At 51.9% G+C, this 20,221-nt stretch overlaps 7 protein-coding genes across 7 annotated transcripts; 3 read left to right on the forward strand and 4 right to left on the reverse strand.

The window, feature by feature from the left end:
• Positions 1-583: 583 nt before the first annotated feature.
• INS49_002938 (uncharacterized protein) lies at positions 584-2,909 on the forward strand (the record flags this gene model as incomplete). The annotated part of the gene is made up of 10 exons (XM_043163738.1): positions 584-620; positions 699-736; positions 797-911; positions 965-1,062; positions 1,118-1,167; positions 1,281-1,575; positions 1,646-2,191; positions 2,247-2,625; positions 2,684-2,730; positions 2,793-2,909. 10 exons carry the CDS (start codon positions 584-586, stop codon positions 2,907-2,909), a joined length of 1,722 nt encoding a protein of 573 aa, XP_043032244.1.
• An 866-nt stretch (positions 2,910-3,775) lies between these two features.
• Positions 3,776-5,113, forward strand: INS49_002939 (uncharacterized protein; the record flags this gene model as incomplete). Its single annotated transcript, XM_043163739.1, has 1 exon — positions 3,776-5,113. One exon carries the CDS (start codon positions 3,776-3,778, stop codon positions 5,111-5,113), a length of 1,338 nt encoding a protein of 445 aa, XP_043032245.1.
• A 782-nt stretch (positions 5,114-5,895) lies between these two features.
• INS49_002940 (uncharacterized protein) lies at positions 5,896-6,732 on the reverse strand (the record flags this gene model as incomplete). Its single annotated transcript, XM_043163740.1, has 2 exons — positions 5,896-6,453; positions 6,502-6,732. 2 exons carry the CDS (start codon positions 6,730-6,732, stop codon positions 5,896-5,898), a joined length of 789 nt encoding a protein of 262 aa, XP_043032246.1.
• Positions 6,733-10,449: 3,717 nt separating this feature from the next.
• On the forward strand, positions 10,450-11,892 carry INS49_002941 (uncharacterized protein; the record flags this gene model as incomplete). The annotated part of the gene is made up of 5 exons (XM_043163741.1): positions 10,450-10,715; positions 10,779-10,951; positions 11,014-11,338; positions 11,397-11,533; positions 11,606-11,892. 5 exons carry the CDS (start codon positions 10,450-10,452, stop codon positions 11,890-11,892), a joined length of 1,188 nt encoding a protein of 395 aa, XP_043032247.1.
• Positions 11,893-12,525: 633 nt separating this feature from the next.
• INS49_002942 (uncharacterized protein) lies at positions 12,526-13,707 on the reverse strand (the record flags this gene model as incomplete). The annotated part of the gene is made up of 3 exons (XM_043163742.1): positions 12,526-12,867; positions 12,957-13,437; positions 13,532-13,707. 3 exons carry the CDS (start codon positions 13,705-13,707, stop codon positions 12,526-12,528), a joined length of 999 nt encoding a protein of 332 aa, XP_043032248.1.
• Positions 13,708-15,503: 1,796 nt separating this feature from the next.
• INS49_002943 (uncharacterized protein) lies at positions 15,504-16,683 on the reverse strand (the record flags this gene model as incomplete). Its single annotated transcript, XM_043163743.1, has 2 exons — positions 15,504-16,087; positions 16,161-16,683. 2 exons carry the CDS (start codon positions 16,681-16,683, stop codon positions 15,504-15,506), a joined length of 1,107 nt encoding a protein of 368 aa, XP_043032249.1.
• Positions 16,684-18,879: 2,196 nt separating this feature from the next.
• Positions 18,880-19,923, reverse strand: INS49_002944 (uncharacterized protein; the record flags this gene model as incomplete). The annotated part of the gene is made up of 3 exons (XM_043163744.1): positions 18,880-18,882; positions 18,935-19,538; positions 19,595-19,923. 3 exons carry the CDS (start codon positions 19,921-19,923, stop codon positions 18,880-18,882), a joined length of 936 nt encoding a protein of 311 aa, XP_043032250.1.
• Between the last annotated feature and the right edge of the window lie 298 nt (positions 19,924-20,221).

Here is a 20,221-nt window from a genome sequence, read left to right on the forward strand (position 1 = left end):
GGCTATCCCACAATTTGATATTCCATGTGAGATTATCCTACTGGAAAAGGTCCCGTTGCAGATTATCCGTTCAGGTTATCTATGGCAGGTTATCTCACTGTGCGTCATTCCGGGTAGGTTAGCTAGCCTACAAAGAGCCCGGCTCATCGCACAGGGGTTGGAACAGACGGCAGGAACGATTTGGTGTTTTGTTATTCAACCAGTTTAGTGAAATGAGATTGCCGATCAGCTGGCGTTCAATATTGCCATCCAGATATACCTGCGGTGCCTAGAACGACCGCGGTGCTGGGTGGCACATGCTAGCTTCTTCGGGACCGTGTTTGTGATTCGCAGCGGCAGGGAAGGTACACTGTCTTTGTTCCTCCGAGTCATTCTTATCGATAAGAGACCTAAAAAGGACCCCGCGACCTCTCCTGGGATATTTTTTTGGAGGGACGCGACCGCGTTTGGAAAAATCTTTGCGCAGCCCATCATCTTCAATCGCCCTTTTGACGACCATAAAGGAATTGTTCATTCTCCCACACCTCGAATTGTCATCTACTTATACTGTCGGTCTTATCATCACAGCATCGCGGCGTTCAAGATGCGTTACGTCCTCGTTTCCGGCGGAGTCATCTCTGGTACTGTCCGACCCCTCCCACCTTGCCAGCGCGGGTTCCCCCTTTCCGAGGCCGCGCATCGCTAACCCGGGACATCAGGCGTGGGGAAGGGCATCATCGCCTCATCCACCGGTCTGGTTCGTTTGCTATGAGCTCAACTATCCCAGCATAGGAGATTCTGATAGGACCTTCAACAGCTTCTCAAGACACTCGGGTTGAGGGTCAGTTGCGTCAAGATCGACCCTTATGTGTCGGTCGATGCGGGCCTAATGGCCCCCGCAGAGCACGGTGAATGCTTTGTTCTGCAGTCCGGTCCGTGCCAGAACGCCCTCGCCTGCTTGGCTGCGTATTGAGTCCTTGTGCAGGTTCCGAAGTCGACTTGGATCTCGGGAACTACGAAAGATACCTGGCCTTGACCCTGGCCGGCGATAACAACATCACCACCGGAAAGATCTACCAACATGTACGTACCTTCAGCTGCACCTCTGCTCCTCAGTCATCTGACGGTCTTCATCTAGGTTATCCAGAAGGAGCGCCGAGGCGACTACCTTGGAAAGACTGTTCAGATGTACGTGCTCGGCATCACCTACCTTCACATTCGCTTGCAGGGTGGATGGTCTCAAACTGCTTCCCATCTTGCTTTCGCATCATCACTCATCGCAGTCTCGCTGACCTTCGTAGCGTTCCCCACGTCACAAATGCCATCAAGGACTGGATCAAGCGCGTCGCCAAGGTCCCGGTGGATGGATCGAGCGAGGATCCGGACGTGTGTATCATTGAGCTCGGAGGCACAGTCGGCGATATCGAGAGCATGCCTTTTGTCGAGGCACTGACTCAGCTGCGCCACGAAGCCGGACCGAAGAACTTCATGAATATCCACGTCTCCTACGTTCCCACCATTCACGGAGAGCAGAAGACGAAGCCCACTCAACACGCGGTCAAGTCTGTTCGCAGCTACGGCCTAATCCCTGACCTTGTATGTAACAATCGCTCCTGTTGGCCCACCGTCGCTGACAGAGATCAAGGTCGCATGCCGGTGTGAACAGCCCCTCGCAGAGAGCACCGTTGCAAAGCTGGCGCTGCACTGCCAAGTCGAGCTCGATCAGATTCTCGTTGTCCGGGACATGCCCACCGTCTACCAAGTCCCTTTGCTCTTGGAGGAACAGAAGATTATTCCCCTTCTCCGGACCCGGCTCAACCTGGACGCTCTGACCATTGCGCCCGCAAGCGTTTCCACCGGCTCCGAACTTTGGGACACGTGGAAGTTTGTGGTCACTCAAGATCACGAAGCCACTATCGATATCGCACTGGTAGGCAAGTATGTGGAGACACATGACGCCTACCTGTCCGTTGTCAAGTCCCTGGAGCACTCTTCGATGCACTTGCGACGGAAGCTCAACCTGATCTGGGTCGACGCTGAGCACCTCGAGCCCAAGGCGAAGTCAACCGACGAGGAGAAGTGCAATGAAGCATGGCACGCAGTGCGCACCGCCTCGGGTATCATTGTTCCAGGAGGTTTCGGAACCCGTGGCACAGAGGGCATGATGCTAGCCTCCAAATTTGCCAGGGAGAATGGCACGCCGTTCCTGGGAGTACGTTCCCAGAAGACCACCCCCCTAGTGTACGTATGACTGATCTGTTACATAGGTTTGTCTGGGCTTCCAAACTGCTGCCATCCAGTACGCACGCGACATTTGTGGTATGTCAGAGGCCAACTCGGAAGAGTTCCACTCCATGGCGAAGGACTGTGTCGTCATTTCGATGCCCGAGCTCGACAAGCAAAACATGGGAGGCACCATGCGTCTTGGGTCGAGGAAGACGATCTTCCAGGATGGAAGTGATTGGGCAAAGATTCGTACACTCTATGGTGGCGGCCTTGAAATTGAGGAGAGACACCGTCACCGGTACGAAGTCAATCCCGCGTACATCCATCGCCTGGAGACGGCTGGTCTGCATTTCGTCGGAAAGGACGAGACAGGCCAGCGCATGGAGATCTTCGAACTCAAGGATCACCCCTACTTCGTTGGTGAGCAGCGGTCCTCATGGTTCCTTCACTTTGCAGCAATCGCTAACGCCCTTGGAAGGCACACAATTCCATGCCGAGTACCAGTCTAAGGTGCTCAACCCAAGCGTAAGTTCAAACATCAGCTTCATTCCCAACAGTTATGAGACATTTCTGACTGGATTATACAGAAGCCTTACCTTGGCTTCATTGCCGCCAGTGCTGGACTCCTCGAAAAGGTCCTGAAGGAGGGACTAGGGCGGTCCGCCAAGCTCACGAACGGCGTGAATGGTGCGCATCATTTCTAAACTTTTAGCCTGTGTGCTGCGTAGAGGCCTGGGGAAACACCCGCACATCAAATTTATTTCAACGGCGTTGATGACGGAAAGGGGGATATACACTGGCGTTACCATCACAGGATACTGGAATTGGCATTGGTCTGTAGATGACTAGGTTTTCAAGCCTTGCATTGGTCTCTCGACGAATCAGTAGTCTGGGGAGTAGCTGGCGTTGTGTCATATTGTGTGTGCTCTTCAAAGGGTCACCGGGCTCCGGCATCGAGAGCAGACTTGGTGCAATACGTATCTATTTCTTAAATACTCCTGGTCTGGCACTTGGCCGAGGGAAATGCGGCTTCAGGGCTGCCAGGAACGGAAGATGTGCACAGACAGGGCAGAGTACCTAGATAGATAGCAATGAATATACGCATAACATACTGTACTGGAACTTATGGGAGGAACGAGGCAGAGAGGTAGGTAGAATGGTTAAGAATTGAGGGGCGATATTTGATAGAACGCAAAACAATTTTAACACGGCGCCGAATGCGGACAATTTCGATCTTGTGAGCTGTCTCACACGAAGTTGGCTCGTAGACAAAGAAGCGTTGGTATTTCCGAATTGGCTCAAACAAAGATGCCGACTGATCGAAGACAATAAAACGGGTCAGCCCTCGCACATGGGCACTCGCGGCTCATTTAACAGCGAGCATTGCAAAACAAAGCTTTGTGATGCGAATAGCAGCAGTCTAGGAAATTTTCGCGTTCTTGACGAGACCAACTCACCAACCAATAATTTCAACCACCATGCCCAATCATGAGGATATCCCCTGATTTGAATCATTTTCCGAGAATCCGAAGATAACCACCCGTATTAACAATACAAACCTCGGATAATCATGCCTTCACAAGCGAGAAACCAAAATAATGTTCCCCCTGAGGACCTCCCTTTTTTCATTGCCGCCACCACAGCCGGCATACGACAACAGCTCCGGGAGGCAGAGATTCCCGCAGGCGGCCTCAAGTATGAGCTCTACCTTCGGCTTCGTGCCAATGGACTCAGGATATACAATGATATCAGAGGCCCTCATGACCCAGAAAATTCCGACAGCTCCGACTGGGACTCCGAAGAGGACTCCGACGAGGACGAGGAGGGGCCCGACGATGATGAGTCTGAGAGTGGTGAGCCTGAAGACGGTTGGCCCGAAGAAGACGACTCCTCTAGCGACTCCTCGAGCGACGATGATCCCAACGAGCCTCCCTCCGGTGTTCGAAAGGGCAGAAAGCGCAAGAGGGTAGATGATGGAGCGGACGCAGAGGAGGACCTAGAAGACCCGGAGGCACCGAAGCCCGTGTCATTGGCCGACATGCCCGCCGAGTTGGCCATAGACATAGTCAGGAACCTCGACGCCGGAGGGGTGTTCAACCTGGTCGCGGCTTCGCCGCAGCAGTTTCTCCTGGGGAACGTCAACGCGTTCATGCTCGAGGCCATAGGCCGGAGGAGCGCCTCCGGCAGGAACGGGCTGTCCCTGCTGGAATGGGTCGTGGTGCGAGTGGGGAACGAGGTCGACTTCCGGACAAACCACCGGGGCCTCGTCCGGCACGTGGTCGACGCCTACCTGGCGACTTATCCCAGCTACGCGGCCCAGCATCGCTCGGAAGAGCATGGCGTGGAGCAGATCATGTACTGGCTGCGCGGGGTCGGCGTGGGTCCTGTGCTAGGGGCCGCCGTCATGGAGGGCAAGGCGGACATAGTGCAGCTTCTGATAGTCCTAGGCGAGGACGTCAACGAAAGGACGGACGATGTTTCACCCCTGGAGGAGGCGACGGTCCTGATCAAGCCCTCGCTGCTCCACATGAACAGCCTGCACATCGTCTTCGCCCTGCTCGCAGCTGGCGCTGACAACACGTCGACCCGGGAGGACTATCCCGAGCCGGAGCCTGCCACTGCTGGATTTTCCACTACAGGTGTCGCGGCGACTGCTCAGGACCGCTTTAACCAGATCATGGAGGGGCCCATGTTGACGCCGTTGAATGTTGAACCAAGGCACTGGCCGGTTATCCAGAACCCTCGCGACCTCACCATCCGCCAGTTCCTGGCGGACGAAAGGTCGCCATTTATGGACAGAGTCATGATGGCTTTGATCCTGATCATAACGCGGGACACGAAGTATCCCTATTTTGAAGGCTATGAACCTGAAGGTTCTGAGGACGGGTCACAGGGTCCTGTAGCTTAGTAGGATACGTGGTGCGCAACATGTGTCAAAAGTTTTTTTTTTTTTTTGGGGGGGGGGGGGGACTCAAAAGGATCAACAACTTAATAAGCTGATACAACTCTCTTTTCCAATTCTTGTCCTAGGCATGAGAAGGGTTTCTACCCTGGCGTCGAGGAAACTCGCTACGAACTCGGATGGCTGTTTCAAGGACAGCTGTGAGAGTACTGCCACTATGCGGTTGCAACAAATTGAGAACGTGGCTATTGTGATTCAGATGGCAAAGGGGGGCTTGAACAGCCATATTTTACGAATTTAGAGCTCCTTAGTGGCAGGCGCATGCTGTCCTCATCCAGCCAGAGATTATTTGTTGCTATCTTCCTCTGCCTACCAGACAACCTGCCTGCCGTAACTTCAGATTGCCATTTATTCCAGCCTCCTCACTGTGGAATGTTTCCAAAATTGGCGAGACATCACCACACCGGACTCACACTGGATCTGTCAACTCACTCGACATCTTTCACAGGAGCGTACCTGATCAGTTGATTGGGATCAACAAAACGGTTTCGCTCAAACCCAAATAAAGGACTTAACAAGTTGAACGAGACATGAACAGGACGCAGATCGGAGTCTGAATTCTTCTCTGAGTTGCCAGTTTCTAGCCTTCCCACCTTCTAAAGACATCGAATTGCTGATGCATCCTCTCCATTTGCCCTGGTGTGAACTCCGTAGTGCTATAGCAAGGACACTGTTAGCCACCGAACCACGCGAATTCTCACATGTGTCAAAGTTTGGGTTTAAGGAACTCACCAAGTATCATCTGAGTAGTCCATAAAATTGTGGATTGGGTCCAGGCCTGGCAAATCCGGGCAAGAGTCTCTGCCAACGGGACATCCAGAACTTCCGCCTGACTGTGCGGGCGTGTCGGCAACTTGATCGTTGATGGTCTCACAGAGCCTTCCGTGGAAGGTATGCAGCAGGCCAAACCAGTGTCCGACCTCGTGGATGGCAGCATGTCCTTTATTGGGAGGTGTCGTCTCATTGCGGCTCAGCCCGGGCATCGAGTCCCCGTTCACCCAGCACCCGTCCTGGTAGAAGAATTGGGTGCCTTCCTCAACGACGGTAGGCGTACTGCAGTATCCACCAATGCCATCATTGAGGTCCGAGAAGAAGTAGACGTTGAGAGCGTCGTAGCCCCCTCGTCTCGTCTCAGTCCGGAAAGCCAGGTACGCGTCGAAGTCGACGATCTCGATACCGTCGTCTGCGTAGAAGCCCTTACCAGCCACCTCATCGACGATGCGCGAAACGTTGACAAGTGTCAGATTGAAGCCGTACTCGAGGAATGTGGAACGCAGGACACCGAACTGGCCTCCTTGTTAGCTGCTGAACCACTCCTCAGTGGGCCCTCTCACCTGGGCATCCACAATATCGTCCGTGATCCTGTCCTTGTTTGCTTCTGTGCTGGTGACATGGAAGTATACGTCGACCGCGGTGGCCGCCTCCTGTCGCTTCGTGTACACTGGGAGTGCAGTGCTCAACGGTTCCACCACAGCAAGATCATCGTTGAGACAATTCAGAGCGAGCGCAGGTGGTGTTACCAGAGAGAGCAACGCTACCGAAGCAGCAGCAGCACGCTTGAACATTGTGTCTTGATTGGCCTGTCTCGCCGAGTTGAAACAAACGATCGTACGCGCGCCTAGGTGACCTGGTCAAGTAGAGGTGAGACAGCCATCGGGAACCACTGGTAGGTCTCAAATACATGTACGCTCCATGTTTATATATGGAATTTCATCAAGTCTAGCGCCGGGACTGAAGGGAGCATGCAGTGCCAGGAGCGATATCATGTGGTGTTCGTCGTGAACACGAGGCCCTAGGTGCTTGGCGAACCAAACTGGGGTCGCCAATCTCCACCGCGATGGCGACGTTGAGGTCTTGGGGAAAGGGTTACTCATTGAGCTGCCAAATTGAGAAACGCTCCCGCTGTCGCGCATAACAGATCACCTCGTATAAGATATAGCCGCTGGCCTGCGTAATATTCCCGCCTTCCATTTTTGTACGTGACATCTCATTGTTGTCCATGCCAACCACGAACGACATTGCCAAGAGCACATGTATGCCATCCAGCATATCACAGAAGAAGCCCCCTCAACAACGCTCTTACCAAAACTAAGATGGATTCTATGTGAGCCTTTCTCCTCTAACATCCATGCTTCCGTATCACTTTGAAGGCCATGAACTGCCATATTTGGGATCTCAAAGTCTGACTGCAAGCTGCAATTTTCCTGTCAGTCGTAAAGACGCTGGTGGTTTGATGCTTGTTCAACATGAAGCGCTCGCAAATAAGCAGATCCAATCGATCAACATGAAAGAAAATCTATATAAAAGAGTGTAATCCTTGTACTCAAGTGAGTGTACGTCACTCAAGCAGTGTCACTACATCTGTACACTTACTGCTGTCGATCCTCTTCAGCCCCCTCATATTGATCCGACCACGTCTTATGCAAAATCCCTGCGAATGGTTATTGCTGAGTTGTGATAGCGGAGCTTAAGTCGGAGACCAACACTTACCTATCTCAGCGTATTGATGAATAAATCTCTGCCGGCAAACATTTTGGTAAAGCGTAGCGAAGACTTGTTAGAGCCCTGCGAGGGGTGCCTTTTGCTTCGCTGATATTGGTGAACCCTGTATCTTATCCCAACACATACGACAGGTAACAGGTGCGTACTGTTCAAACTGTTTGCATTTTGCTACAAATTTACACGGAAGCGAGATCATTTAAAGCAACCTTCCAGGAGGATTCGACGTGAGAAAGCTGTGGTATCTGCTTAACAAATGCTGGTGGAGTCCCTACAAATTTGTATCTCTGCACAGACAGGTGAGCTACCCTCTGAGATCATTCCTTGGTTGATAAGAGGCTTAATGAATCGGTCACAAATAGTGTATTCCTCGAGTAAAATCGTTGAGGTCCATGCAGATTGACTGCCGGGTCAGGGAAAGGCGCAGGAAGAAGTGAACATGAAAAGCTTTGTAAGGGTGCCTTAGTCATAGAGAGAGAGACGTTGAGTTAGTTAGGACTTCAGAATTACACCTATTGACAGTGTTAGTGGCGTCTCTCAGATCATTAGGGATACAAGACACACACTGTAGAATTGAGACCGAATTGAAAACACCCTCAGAAATATAGCTGGTATCTGATTTGATCAAAGCCTTACTGACATATGGTTACATCAGCCCTTCCTATATAGTAAATTACTCAAGTACGTTTCACAGTTAGAGACAGGCTGTAAGTATGCTATAAAGTCGGCTCCCAACTCAGAGTGAAGCGTTGTATCCTTTTCCACGTGTCGCCTAGATAATGTGAGCTTGTGTTATGGGGTGGGGGGCACCTCGAATGAAAGAGCAGCTAGTTGAGTGTAGTTGGAATGGGATTAGCTCCAATGCCGTCATTCCGCGAGCTTTTGATAGCACAGCAGCTTGAATTTGAGAGGACCTCAGCTTATGGAGACGGTTGATTTCAAAAGGTACCTCGGAAGCGCTTCAACATCCCAAGCCATTCACGTCCATCGCGTACCAGTCTGAGTACTGGTGTCCCGGGAAGTGCTTAAGATATGGCTGGGTTGTACACCTTTCTTACATATAGTCAAGTAAAGGTGGCAGGAAGAAGTGTTCCAACTTATGTAGGCTAGGCTGGCCAGTCACTAGAATTGTGCGCAATTTCTCTAATGATCGTCAGCTCTGTGGAAATAAGCAAACAGGACGCTTTCAACAGCGCCCGGGTACCATTCGATCTTTCTTGGGATATCTCATACTGAGTAAGTATGCCGGTACTTCATTACCATTGCGCCGGAATTTAACTTCGTTACGACTGCAGGAACATGTGCTTGCTTGGACGAGAGAGAATGAGAAATTGCTCGGCGGGCTCGGCAGACAGCACCGGGTCGTGCATCCACTCCGGTACTGTTGGGCCATCATGATGACTGGTTTCTCTCTTGTCTGAAAAGAACAACCCTGTCGCTGAGTGTTACTCGTGATTACAGTCCGTAATCTATTTGATCTGCGCGTGGGATTCCGAATGACAGGCTGAGTGGCAATCGGGCCGGGCCATGAAGAGCCTCGCAATAGATGAACGGGGAACTTCCTCAGTGATCTCTTAAGGAAGGACGGCTATTAAGGGGTGACAAAAAGGAGAACCGTGGTGGAGTTATGGAAATAGCCTCAGCCTTCCCTGTTGAAGAACATGGGTGAGGTCATAACATCGCACAAGTATGCTCATGCTCTCTGGTTGACCAGTCACCCTTGAAGTTGCCTTCCCTCTCAAAGGACAGCTTCCCCACGGCAAGATTATCGTTCGAGGACTAGAACATATCCACTTGTCAGCTGTCATCAGGCTGTGTTGGCAGAAAATCGGGACCCGTGTAGGGTATTTGTGACGCATCATCTCTCGCCTAGTTGTCGCGATGGGTAAGTATCCATAGTTTGGCCGGGCCTGCCTGCCCGCCTGCGCGCTCGCTTACTTATTAGAGTTTCGTTCCCTTTGTACGTAACTCAATATCTTCAGCTGCCCAGCCTTCTATACCTCAACGCATGCCTGAATACTTCATTTGCAGCGCGCTCCTCTAAGTTGGCCTCTGACCACGCCACCCTAGAATACTCGAGCGTCTAGGCGAAACGCAGCGGCTTGCCGTTTGGAATCTCGGAGGCTGCGTGGTTATCGAATAGGAAATGGATCATCTCCATCACCTATTCTGATGCGTGCCAAGGCTTGTGTGCCGGACAAGCTCCGCAGATCTATGCGGACAAGCCTTGGGCAGCCCGGCCAACCCTTGCATCTCGACATTACGCGGCCCCTGAAATATCCCCAAGCTCCGGGTTGGGGAATCGGTGTTGTTTCTCCGCGACTCACCGCGACTCCCGCGTGACCGACGTCCCGCAAACGAGGCGTTTGGCCGGGCCGCAGGCCGAACAACCTCACGCCTGCTCAGGGGCCCACGATTTTGTGGAGAGGCGCAGCCTGGAAGGTCAACGTCGGAGCGATGCTTCCGAAAACCTTGTTATACCCTTGTTTGACTGATTCGACTCGACGTTGACTGCAAGACGCCGCAAAAAAAGGGTACGGTAGAATGAATGCCCAGGCGGCTCAAGGGACCGGCTCCAATCTTACGATGTTGGCACTTCCACAGATGATGCTGAAGGTGTATGTAGCCCGCGCGTCATCAGTATGCAGGCTTGGCGATCGAATTGTCTCTTCGTGATAAAAGGCTCGATCCTGCCTCCCTATCACCCTTCTCATGTTTTGACCCAGGCCAGCAAGTCTTTCATCGCCGCAGTCTCCCGCTGAATCAGACGACCAACATCAACAATGAAGTACGCGATTTCCTCGGCCTTGGGCCTGGCGCTCACTGTCAATGCAGCCCCGTCTCGGACTTTGAAGGCTGCGCCCAGGCAAGCCGCCGACGCATGCGCCTCAGCTGTGACTCTGGACGCCAGCACCAATGTGTTTTCAACCCACACCCTGCACGCCAACAACTTCTACCGTGCCGAGCTCGAGGCGGCGGCTGCCAACATGACCAGCCCCTTGAAGGAACAAGCCCTGAAGGTTGCCGATGTCGGGTCGTTCGTTTGGCTGTGAGTTCAAGTCTACTACGAACACAGGATCCCCGAGCGGCATACTAATGCGTTACATTATAGCGACACAATCGCCAACATCGAGCGCCTTGAGCCAGCCATTGCCGATGTGCCCTGCGACAACATCCTGGGCGTCGTGGTCTACGATCTCCCAGGCCGAGACTGTGCCGCTAAGGCCTCGAATGGAGAGCTGGCAGTGGGCGAACTTGACCGGTACAAGACCGAGTACATTGACCGTGCGTGAATCTCTCCCAGCCCTGTATACATGAGACCTGGGCTCCTCTGACATGGTCTCAAGCAATCGCGGCGATCCTCAAGGCGAACCCTAACACGGCCTTCGCCCTTCTCATCGAGCCCGACTCGCTCCCCAACCTGGTCACGAACATCGACCTCACCACCTGCCAGGAAAGTGCCGCTGGGTACCGCGACGGCGTTGCTTATGCGTTGAAGACGCTCAACCTGCCCAACGTTGTCCAGTACCTGGACGCCGGGCACGGTGGCTGGCTGGGCTGGAACGACAACCTTAAGCCTGGCGCCGAGGAGTTGGCCAGCGCATACAAGGCTGCTGGTTCGCCGTCGCAGTTCCGAGGAATTGCCACAAACGTCGCGGGATGGAACTCTTGGTGAGTCGAAAGCTTCTTGAGGCCTCGAGTGGAGAACAGGAATCCTGACATTGACCAGGGACGCCGAGCCCGGTGAGTTCGCGAGTGACCCCGACGGGCAGTACAACGCCGCCCAGAACGAGAAGAAGTACGTGGAGCTGTTTGGCGCAGCTCTCGCTACTGCTGGCATGCCTAACCATGCTATCGTTGACACCGGTAAGTTCTGGTTCTGTTTCGCTTGGTACCCTATCAGCCAAATCTCTGCTCAGTCACTAAACCCCTTCCCAGGACGGAACGGCGTCCAAGGTCTCCGTGAGGAGTGGGGCCACTGGTGCAATGTCGACGGCGCCGGGTTCGGTCTCCGTCCTACCGCCGACACTGGCTCGGAGCTGGCCGATGCTTTCGTGTGGGTCAAGCCCGGTGGCGAGAGTGACGGAACCAGCGACTCCTCAGCCGTCCGATATGATTCGTTCTGTGGAATGCCCGACGCCTACAAGCCGAGTCCAGAGGCTGGAACCTGGAACCAGGCATACTTTGAGATGCTGTTGAACAATGCGAAGCCTTCCTTCGCATAAGCACAGGAAGTTTTGTTGCACTTAACGGGGACACAGCCTCGTGTGCTGCGATGGCATTTACCGATTCTTTTCTTACAGTAAATATACTACACGTTCCTTCTCAAAAGATAGTTGTAGAAGAGATTTGATGGGGGACATCTCGGCGCTGTAACCCCTACTCATGTTTATAGCCACCACTCGTCATGTCTATAGTCAAAGCTCTGAATGGACTTTGTACATCAAGCTTTATAGCTTGTCCTCGGCAATTGACTGGACACGCACTCTGTAGTTTATCGGACCAAGAATTTGCCACCGCCAAGTTTCGTCTCCTTCTCCACCGTCTCGACCAGCTCCCTCGAGTCCCACCCCTTCACCGTGTAACTCACCGTCGGCAAGTATGAGGCAAACGAAACGCCCACGCTCGTTCTGGTCAAAGATTCGAAAGCTACACTCCAGGTTCAAGGTCAACGGGTCTGCGCCGGAATAATCGGTACGATACTATAGCATAAATGTGTATGTGGTGTCAAATGTAGTGTTGCAATAAGCAAAAAGCTCCCTATGTTGTAGCAATGCGGACCATGTGGTGTACTCCCCCAAACCCGAACTAAACGCCAAAGGTATATCATCGATTTTTGTTGAGGACTCTCCATAGGATTACCAGCCACGACCAGCCTCTTCATCACGTCCAACGTGGGCAGCATTCCTTTGACCCATGCCCTTGGCGCCTGAGGTTGCAAGCGCGGGTGGGCCCTGGGCGTCCATCCACGGCTGCATGGTGGTCCACAGGCCGTTGCGCTTGCGTATAGCGATTGAAAAGACAAGGGCCACGATCACTGTGAATATCCACTCGCTCATGAACGGATCAAGGAACATGACGACCGTATAGCTCTCGTGGCCCCAGTCAAGCCCAGCGAGGTTGAAGATTGAGGCGTAAATGATGCCGTAGAGACGGGCGATCAGGTTGAGGACGATGGCGGCGAGGAAGAGAACAGCGGACTGGAAGGATGGCCGAGTGTCAGCAAAAGAAAGTTCAAAGTTGTTTCATGGTGCTGGCACTGTTGAAGTAGGTATGGGGAGCAACTTACATTTTTCAATGCGTTGTTGTGCTTAATCTCCTTGAAGACAAGCACCGCAAAGACCACCAGAACAACGGCCCAAGCAAACAAAATGATGTCAAAAGCAGCACTCAGCTTCCCCCCAGCAGAGAATAGAGACTCGCCGACGTCTTCGTATGCCCAGGGAGTGGCGAGATACTGCGAGTATGCCTCATTTTGGATACCAAAAGAGGCAAAGGCGATAATGAAGAGCACGATGCAAGAGGCAATACCCGCGTTCCGCATAGCCTTCTGCAGTGCCGTCCTCGTCTCGGTGAGGCAGAAGAGGAAACCATTGCCCAGCTCCACAAGAGTCATGACGGATAGCAGGCCTGCCAAGCGGTAGAAGAGGGAGCCCAGCAGAGACGTCCGTAGGGAGGCCTTATAGATGGAATCGTTGGTCCACCAATACACCGTGCTGTTCTGATACACCAGCTCTAAAGCGCCTTCTATCGTATACATGGCGAACCACCTATTTGAATCCAAAGTCAGAAATGAGGACGGCTGCGAGACCACCTGACACTGCAGCCAGGTGGTCTAGAGAGAGGGCCAGGAATTATACATACAGGAATGCCAACGGTAACATGACCTTCAGGTATGTAAACGCTACCCGTGCCGGGTCCTTGCTGCGGCGTACTAGCAAGAAGCTGGCGCACAACATCGCAGAGATAGGCAATAGCATGATAGCCATGAGCCCGAGATTAACGCCGATTATGACATTGTAGTCGATGTACGCCGCCATTTTTGGACTCGACTGATATTTCCGATAGTGGATAGTGTGGGTACGGAGCCGGGTGTCAGGTGAGCAGATTCTCGCTAGGCTGATATTGTCAGGAAATAATCTATGTGAGATTATTAGGTAAATAAAAGTGAGATAATGCAGAGTAAAATAAATCGATCTAGTGATCACAAAAGCGGCGTGGAAGTGGAATTGAGTTTTGAGTTCAAGTCTGGAGCCCCTTTCGTCTTATTAAGAATATGATTGCACCCAAGATATGGGAGGAAGGGATGAAGCCAAACCTATATTCCCGCCTGATGACACTACGCAGCCTGGAGCAAAATGGGCTGACAGCAACACGGCATGGCCGTGCTGGTGCACGGAAAAAGAAGCTGAAAAGGTCAGAAAATAGGTTGCGAAGGCTGAGTCACGGAAGAAAGCCCTCTCTTTGGCCAGGCAGACCAGCACACTGTACACAGCCGCCAGAAGATTGACCTGGCCACACATCTGGCCCAATCACAATGATTGTGCTGAACGAAGGATGCGCCAAGGATCTTCCCGGGGTTGCATCCAGGCTGTTTACGCACTGCTAAAGTTGCTGCCACCCGTATCCTGATGATTTGGAGCTAATGTTGGAATTTTTGTCGTTGATGTGACTCTTTCTATTTTCCCTTTGGCATTGGTTGTGATTAGGCCAGTCAGCGCCAATCGGCAGACATGCAACGTTTCCCAGACTGCCCCGCAACACTTATTCACATACACTACGTAGGAAGGAAGCGACGTTAGAGATACGAGCATTCGGCTGTGTAATTAACTCTTGAATTGGGTGGATTGAAGACAAGTCGCTTGAAAGAGAACGCTAAACCAAAATATACTCCCGACACGGGCGGCCTCGACGAGGTCTCCAATGCCACTACCAGTGTTTTCTTTAGCAGGGCATGTAGGCAGTAGTCCCCGATCACGTGGCGTTTTCGTGACCATGACCGCCTGCAAAGCAGCCAGTCATGGTTTCTTGCCCCCGGCCCGGAAAGGTTAGTGCTCATCTTGGTTTGCCCCGGAACGATTTGGCCTACCACCTGTGAGGCAGCGACTGAGGCTGCCGTGAATAGACTATATGTACCATTCGAACTGAAAAACACTCAATTTGTGCATTAAATAGGGATTTGAATACTACTGTACTATATATGCCAGTGCGTGCACATCCTGATCAAGAGCCATGACCCACGTATTGGGATATCAAGCTGCTAAAATATCACGCAGCTGGTATACCTCAGCGACATGGTTTCCATTGCTAAAGAAGAATTGCATCTGCACTCGTACAGTGAGCTCTAATTAATCAGGCAGGCTAGATATTCATGAAATTAACAAATAAAATCAATATTTTCAATTAGCTCACGTACTAGTAGGTGCGAGCACTTCATCGGCATCTTCAAATTCATCTTCGACACCGTGTAGGTAGACCCGGCAATCTTTAATCGGCCACATGCCTGTACACGTGTATCAAATGAAGATTTTCGCCAACAAATAACGCCTCGAACACAAAGTTAAGATACTTGATCTTCAAATCACAGTGGCTTACATCCGTCAATGTTTCGAAATAACGGTTGAGTTTACAAGAAACCAGTAAGTAGATACACATGTGGGTAGGGCTGGTGTGCATACAGAAGTTTTGAGATGCTATATGGCTCAAGAATTTGTCTTATGAACAAAAGGTACAACGGTACCCAAGGGTAGTAGATATCAAAATCTTTCTTTGGATTCGAGACACCAGGAATTATTGAGAAATAATTGAAGAAATGTAGTTTTGAAAGACATGGATTCTATGCTTGGTCCTGCGTCGGAATTGGCTGCCCTTCGATGACCTCGAGCACCTTGTGATCAACCCAGGTAGAAACAGTGCGCTCGCACAGGGCCGCAATCCTCTCCTCTGACTGGATCTCGCGAGGACAGATAGTCCAGATGACGTTCGTCAGAAACGAACGCTTGTACTCTACCATCAGCTCCTCGTCAGAGTGCCGGTCGAAACGGGGCCCGCCGAGACGATGCAGGGTATCAAGATAGTGATCCAGGATGTCCATTTCGTGGCGGCGGCGGTCCTCGATAGTGAGCATGGAAGTCATGAAGTAGACAAGGTCGTGAAAGCACGAGCCGAAGTGGAATGCTGACCAGTCGAGGAAGCGCGTGCCGCCCTCGGCCGTGAAGTAGACGTTGCCAAAATGCGTATCGCCGTGCAACAAGGTGCGGAATCGTGGGTTGCGCTCCGCATAGTATCGGTCCAAGACTTTGTTTACTCTCGTGCCGTCCATTAGGAAGTCTGGCAGCTTGAGTCGCCACGGCTCTCTAACGACTGTATCCCACTGTCGGACCATGAATGTCATCGCCGGGTCGTAATTATTCCAGATCCCTTGTCAGGTCATCAAATCAGCACTGTCGATTTCCTTATTTCTGCGCATGGCCTTATTGATGACACAACTCACAAGGGTAGTCCTCCTGGCTCTTTCCCCAGAACTGAGCGTGGAGACCGGCCACCTGCGCAGCCCCGTCCAGCACCGCCTCCAGTGGGTAGGAGGCCACCTCGGGCGGGAATGTACAACCTTCGTACACCAAGTCAGACATGATTGCGATTCCCTGGCTGTCACTCGTCCCACCCCACCAGCCCTTTGGATAACCCATGTGCTTGATGGTGGGTGCGATCTTGGCGAAAAAATCCGCCTCGCGTTGCGCCAGGCTCACCGTCCACGGTTGCGCAGCTACTATTGCCGGGTTAAACACGCCCTTGACACAGACGTGCGCCGGCCGTGAGCCTGCGTCAGCCACCTCGTGCGCATACTCGATCGAGAAAAACAGCTTGCTGGCCGTGCCGAAGATGGTGCGTGTCATGGTCACGGCCTTGACTTTGTGGCCCAACTTGGATCCTAGCCATTCAGCTGTGATTTCTGACGGGAGCGCCGGAAGCTGCTCCTTGCTTATTGTTGTGGTAGTTTCTGTGACAGTCGCCATCTTGTTGTCAATATCGTGGAAGAGCTGTTGAAGGACAATCCTGTCTGGCGGTACTGCTAGTGTCTAGACACGATGGTGGCATGCAGTGCTCTTCGACATAATCATAAGGAGAAATACGGCTTAGTATTTACTGAAAAGGACCCTGGGAAGTGCAATCTCACTCTATCAACTTGCCAAGCAAAGTGAAAGGGACCTAAAATCTGACGTGCAGAGTAAGCAAACGTGGCACGCGTGATGAATAATCTTGGACAGCCCATCGAGTGGATCATCGGAAGACGCCATTCCTTGTTCCCAAGCAATAAATTCGAACTGCCCCTCAAATTGGTGCCGAGAATTTTGATCACATGCTATCGAACTCCACTGTCGGCATCGAATACACTGTTGCGAATCCTCTCACCGGACAAAAATCTCACTGTCGAAATCACTTGCAGGATGCTTCACAGTGCCAAGGACCGGGACCCATTCTACACGAATTCTGCAGCGCTTCAATAACTCAGACCACATGGCTTCCCAGTGCAGCGGGCTCACCAATCCAAACACTCATTTTGATCGTGCAACTACCCGCATGGCGTAACTCTTCTTGGCCTTCTTACATGGCTTGATATGCAGAAAGGTGTGGGCCATGGAGATCAGAGCTTAGGCGAACTCGCCATTCTCTTGGTCCATCGTGCATTCACATGCATCGCATCAGTCCGTGTCGAGATGCAGCTGAGATTGGCCCACATTCAGTCCTCGGCTAGCCCGCTATGGGATTTTGTTATCTGTGAAAAGCCTGTCTCAGATGGAGCCGAAGGAGCTGACATCCTGACTAAAGAGTTTGAAGCGCGGCTACCGCCCTGTTGGTAAGGACCCTGACCGATGGGACAGTCAGAGATGCAAAATTTCGACCGCTGATCTGGAACATATACGGCAGACGGCGGGATGTCCCGTTCCCTCATTGTGACCTGTCATATCTGGCCCGCACCGGAGGAGACAGCGATCCAATGACGCTTCGTGTTGAAACAGGCACCCCATAGAAAGATACCGCGTTCTGCCGAGCCTCCAGAGATTAGGAGCACCACGGAGTGAGAGACAGAACTCGAGGACATATGAATGAGAAAAGAGGCTATTCGATTTCAATGAAAACAAGTCTCGAGGTCAAAATTTTGAACAAGGTTGGTTGAACTCTGAGCAGAGTCTCAGAAGTAACAGTCCCTTCGGGGACTTTCATAGACACCCGGCCGGAAATAAACTGCTTCTGTAAATTATCGCGAATGCTCAGTACGCCCGGCAACGGTATCGCGCCGGACCGTAAACCCGTGGGGGATTCTGTGTCGTGTATCTCCGAGGCACCCAGGAAGCAAAGACAACAGTCATGTCTTTGGAAACAGACCTTAATGAGAATATGCGTCTATTGGCCTGGGCCCGGCTGCTGCGGCTGATGGGGATGGTGTGAACATGCCTACTACTCTGGAACGCTTCAGGATCAGGGAAGAAATACGCCCGGCTGGACCAACAGACATGGAGGCAAGAGGTGTTAGCAAACGGTGATACTTGCCTAGGTTTGACTGTCCCTTCTAATGCACGCAATCATGTCGCACAAGAATGATCTCCTCAGAGGACAGACTAGGCTTTTAGTGTCACGGTACCCACCCACAGTGGCCCGCCTTATAAACACCGCAGCTTCGCCTGCGGCTTGTAGACTTCTAGTTTTCCTTTCTTCGCGCAACAACAAGTTATTACCACGACTCCAATGCTGCACCGTAACATTTAGCGTGCTCGCGATGATCTTTCTAAGTGGCAATCTAATCCACTTTGATGGATTCTGATGTGAAAGTGGGCGTTCTTATCTTTCTCCTTCAGAGGGGGCAGGGTGGATGATCGACTGGTCCTAGCTATCTGGGACGTTTTGCATACATGCATATCCTAGCTTCAAAACTGCATATTGGATTTGTCTTTCTGAGGGAGCTTCATAGCTATAAAGTAGGAAAAGTAAGTCCACTTCGGGACTAATTAACAGTAAACGATTCATTTTGAATCCCAATGTACGACCGAATAATCACTATCCTGTTATTGCTGTCTGAAGGCGTCTCCAGCACTCCCTTTTCAACGCACGGTGCTCATCCGTTGTTCTCAGGACCGCACTCTTATTCTCAACCGCTCTGCGAAGCAAGTAGGCTAAACATTCCCCAAGTGTGCCCCATGTAGAACACTTGATCACTGTTGGCCGAGGCAGTCCTTTGGTCTCGTGCTGGAGCAACGAGAAACTGACAGCATCAGACATGCCGTGCAACTGTGCAAAAGCGACGGGGGTAGTTGGGAGGTCGTTCTTGACACGGTGCTGATGGAGGCTGAGTGCGTCGGTTAAGCTCTCCTTGTTGTGGCTGCACAAAAGGAGCTTAACTGATGGGAACGTTACCGACCCTGGCCCGGGGCTTCCGACGTCTCCGAGTTGACGCTTGAGAGCGCCTTGGGCGATGCTGTTGTATGAATGATCCGTATCCTCCTTGGTATCGTGGATCATGGACCTCTTTTCTGAGAGGATATAAGCCCCTCTCACAACCTTCAGACCTAATGTGAAGCCTCCTTTACTGGCCTCAACCAAATGGTCCATAACGTTCCTGGGGGTCTTCTTCAGGTACGCTTGGTAAGTATTATAGACAACAGCAGTCCCATCCTTGTTGAACTTGCGCATGAGTTCGAGCGTGACTTTATCGATAGAAACCTGGTAATCCTGCGATTCAGCGTCGACAATCATGCTGATGTTGCGGTTCTTGCACTCAATACACAGTGCATCCAGAATTTCAAGCATCTGAGAGGGGAGAGTCTTGTGTGCCGCTAGAGCCGCAGTGACTGCTCGCCCTGCGCCGGTAAGTCTAAGTATTGTCATGTCAGAATACACCCCAGACAGCACAAGAGAGTCCACACTCACTTGAACGCAATATAGTCCCCTGAGCCTACGGAATCGATTGTTTCCATGATGCCCACTTTCCAATTACCAATCTCAGGATCCAATCCAACTTCCTGCTTTGCAGCAGCTGTCTTTGCGTCATCCTCATGGAGAGATTCTTTGCCATATGTGAGGATGATGCCTTCAAACCCAAGATCCTTCAGCCTTTGTGCGCACAGCTTGGTCTCGGTGGGATTCTCGCCAGCACAGAATTGATCGTAAAACGTTGTCTTGAGAATTTTGCGCAGCACAGGGTTTCTGTCGACATCTAACCATCGACCTCCGAGCGGCTTGCACAGAAAAGAGAGCATGTGGAGCGCTGGTGTCAGGAGGAATGAATTGGAAGAGATTGTGGAAATCAACAATGACCGGAGAAGGTCTCGAGTTGACAGAATTGATAGAGGGTATCTCTGCCTGAACGCATGCGCCTGACTGGCTGTGGAATTATCCAGTTGATGGCTTATCGCTACTTGTCGAACGGCTGTTGACCGGCTTGAGTTCAAGCGAGCAGAGAGAGGGTACCCCGGATTGTTGGTCAACAAGCAGGGACGCAAGAGTAGTCCTCTTCCCGCTGGAGATATGACGACTGTGGAAAATGCCTTCATTCTG

The sequence above is a fragment of the Diaporthe citri genome, assembly GCF_014595645.1.
Source record: "Diaporthe citri strain NFHF-8-4 chromosome Unknown scaffold_1, whole genome shotgun sequence".
In the NCBI taxonomy this organism is placed as follows: domain Eukaryota; kingdom Fungi; phylum Ascomycota; class Sordariomycetes; order Diaporthales; family Diaporthaceae; genus Diaporthe; species Diaporthe citri.